The 3,256-nt window shown below is 37.7% G+C and overlaps 1 protein-coding gene across 1 annotated transcript in view; it reads right to left on the bottom strand.

The window, feature by feature from the left end:
- Positions 1–3,256, bottom strand: part of Bub1 (BUB1 mitotic checkpoint serine/threonine kinase) — a 46,643-nt gene that overhangs the window by 23,467 nt on the left and 19,920 nt on the right. The window contains exon 15 of the mRNA XM_004633146.2: positions 2,582–2,663. Within this exon, the coding sequence (XP_004633203.1) occupies positions 2,582–2,663 (82 nt within the window). The remainder of the gene's footprint in view (positions 1–2,581; positions 2,664–3,256) is intronic.

The following is a 3,256-nucleotide window of genomic DNA, read 5'->3' as shown; positions in this document are numbered from 1 at the left end:
TTTGTAAATAGGATCACAAGTCCGCATCTTGTACAGCAATTAACCACTAAGAAGAATATATGCAGTGTATTATTTGTTGAAACTGTACTTGTGATTTGAAACTGTCTCATTGCTATATGTTTATCAATAAAACTTTGAAAAAAAAATAACCTTCCATCTTAATATAGCCCATTGGAGCCAAACTGCAACATGGGTCACAGTTTCAGTTTTCATTAAATTTGAAAAAAAGATCTAGACTTCTAGAAAAGTTACAAAGAAGTACAGAACTCTCTTACATCCTCTAGTATGCTTCCTCTAAAGTCAACCTCATTTACAACTTTGTACATTTGTAAAAACAAAACAATACTAGTGTAGGCTTTATGTGGATATCTGGGGGAAACATGCTATCCACATGATTTATTCCTTACTGGTGAAGCTAATCACTGGATCACGTATCCGCAGTTTCCCACTGTACACTATCGTTCTCTTTCCCTACTCTACTTGTTAGAAACAAGTGTTAATTCTTGCCTGCATATAAGTAAAGGTGAATCAAACTCCATCTTCTGGAGGGACATCAAAGAATTCATGGATAAATGTTAAACCACCACAGTAACAATTTTGGTGAGATACTTGGAAGTGATACAAATATTTTGTTCTTTACGTTTTCCTTACTGCTAGTGTTTACCCATGGACTTCACCTGCATAATTATTACTGTGGGGTTCTAATGGTGATTTTCTATTGCCACTTATCCTCTCTATAGTATTTTAAATTCTTCTATAAGGAAATCTTATCCCTCACATTTATTTATATCAATAATGGATACTTGTTTTATTTCTTGAGTTAAAATTCAATATTCCTTTATTTTACTTATTTTCTTGTTCAAATTGTTCCAGTTTTAGTCATTGGCTTCTTCATGTTTGCTCCTATATTCTTTTGCTGTACTCAACTTTTTTCTTTTAGAAAATATAAAATCCCAAACATGCTTCCTTAATTTCTGATACAAGATGCTCTAGGGTGGGCTGGGGAGATAGCTCAGTGGCATAAGCGCCTACCTGGCAAGTGCAAAATTATGAGTTTGATCCCTGGTACCGCAAGCAAAAAATAAACAAAAAGATATTCTAAGGTTTTGTGGGCTTTTGAATGCTGTAGACCCCAGAATCTGGCATTTCTCCATGAACATTATAGGTCAAGTTTTGAAGTCTGTGGGCAAAACCAGAAACTGCTGAGTCAGAACCATATTTGATAAACCTCTTCAGTTATCCTTAAAATGCCATAGATGATTTTTATATATTCTGTATTATCTTTATGAATTCTATCATCTCTTCCAAGATGGGAAGAAAAACTGGCTGGCTGTTTCTTCAGGTGAATGCAGGATAAAACACTGCTTTATATTTAGCATTAGGCATATAGAAAATACACTGTGGTTTTTTTAGTCAAAGAACTTATAATTGAATTGTTCAACAAAACCTTCAAAGCGATGGTACAATATCTTAAATCTAGTTCATTATTTGGGAAATGTTTAAGTTGAAATGGTTTTGAGAAGAATTAGAAAGCTGGACAACAGTTTATTCCAAACAATTGACTTTGGCATTAAAAGTAGGGAACATGGGGCTGGTGAGATGGCTCAGTGGTCTAAAGCACCTACTTAGAACAAGCTTAGCAAAGCACAGGGACCGCGGTTCAATCCCCCAGCACCACATGCCAGCCAGCCCTGCTCCCTGCTGGGCTGAGCTGGCCACACACACACACACACACACACACACACACACACACACACAAATAAATAAAATTAAAAAAAAAAATTAAAAAAAAGTAGGGAACAGGATTCAGCAGTTCCTCAGCAATACAGACTGCCGGAAACAGCGTCTCTCATTGGTTCATCACAGCCAGAGGCCACATTTTACGTGGAGAAAAAGCATGCACGAGGAACACTAGAGCCTGGACGGAAGCCAAATGTGGGCTGAACACAAAGGCTGCAACAGTAGAAGAATGCTGTGGGCCAGCAAATGGGGGAAGCTTGTTTGCTGAGGTACGCTGATGACTGGTCATTTTAATTTGATTTAGATTTGGTGTGTTTCTCACTATTATTCTACTGTATGCTTTGCTTTGTAGGTGTAGGAAAAACATACTTCCCCAACTGGTTTCTCCTAGCTAAAAAGAAGCTCTCTGAGGGGAAGAATCCTAAGTTTGTCTGATACATAATTGACATCCAAATGATTGTTGAATAATGTTCTAAAAGATACATATTATTTTCCAGCCTGATTTTGTATCATCATATTATTTGATTGGTATATTCACTTGGTAAAATAAGAAAGAGTGGCAATAGGGCCAGCCAAATAGCTCAGCAGATTATAGCGCCTGCTTAGGCAGATGCAGGGGCCAGGGGCTCGATCCCCTGGCGTGCTAAGATGGTCATTGAGACTGGGTGTGGTGGCGCATGCCTGTAATCCCAGTTCTTGGGAAGCTGTAAACAGGAGGATCACTACCAATCCGAGCTATACAGGGAGACCCTGTATACCCCATACATCCTGTCCTAAATACAAAAAAAAAAAAAGGGTGGCAAGACACATATTTACAGATTAGAAGTAGAAATTTGCTTACATTTGGTTTTGAAGGAAATGTGCTGATAGAGCGTTCTCCAAAGGTCCTGGTTCCTACTGGCTTATTTTTAGGCTGTGGTAATCTAAAGAAAGATTTGTAAAATTATAAACATTAAAGTATATTAAATAAATGCTATTACTTGTTAGAAAAATTGCATATTTATCCTATTTAATAAATTGATAAGTTTTATAGAGATTCTTCTACAATAGTTCTGGCAAAACAGTACAAATTAACTATGTAAGTTAAAAATTAGGAAAATAAAAAATAAATATAAGTTGACATATTTACTTAAATGAGGGCAGAAAATATTTGTTATGCTCAGTTTCCAGCATCAGAAACAAAAATATTAGCATTAGAATGCCGCGCGCTGTTTTCTTTCCTAGCACCTAGCCGAGATGTGGAGCTCCCCTCTGCAAGTAGGACCTTCTTTTATGCTGTATCTATACTTCACGCTGACATTTTCCCTTTGAGGGTTTAAAGTAGTAACAGTGACTTACTAGGGCTAACCTACTCTACCTGGGGATATGTAACGTCCCTCCCCTTTTTTTTTTTTTTATTTATTTGAGAGAGAGAGAGAGAGAGAGAGAGAGAGGTGTGTGTGTGTGTGTGTGTGTGGCCAGCTCAGCCCACCAGGGGGCGGGGCTGGCTGGCATGTGGTGCTGGGGGATTGAACTG

This window comes from Octodon degus, unplaced genomic scaffold (genome assembly GCF_000260255.1).
Source record: "Octodon degus isolate 3935 unplaced genomic scaffold, OctDeg1.0 scaffold00052, whole genome shotgun sequence".
NCBI lineage: Eukaryota > Metazoa > Chordata > Mammalia > Rodentia > Octodontidae > Octodon > Octodon degus.
This window is presented reverse-complemented; position numbering and strand designations above follow the sequence as displayed.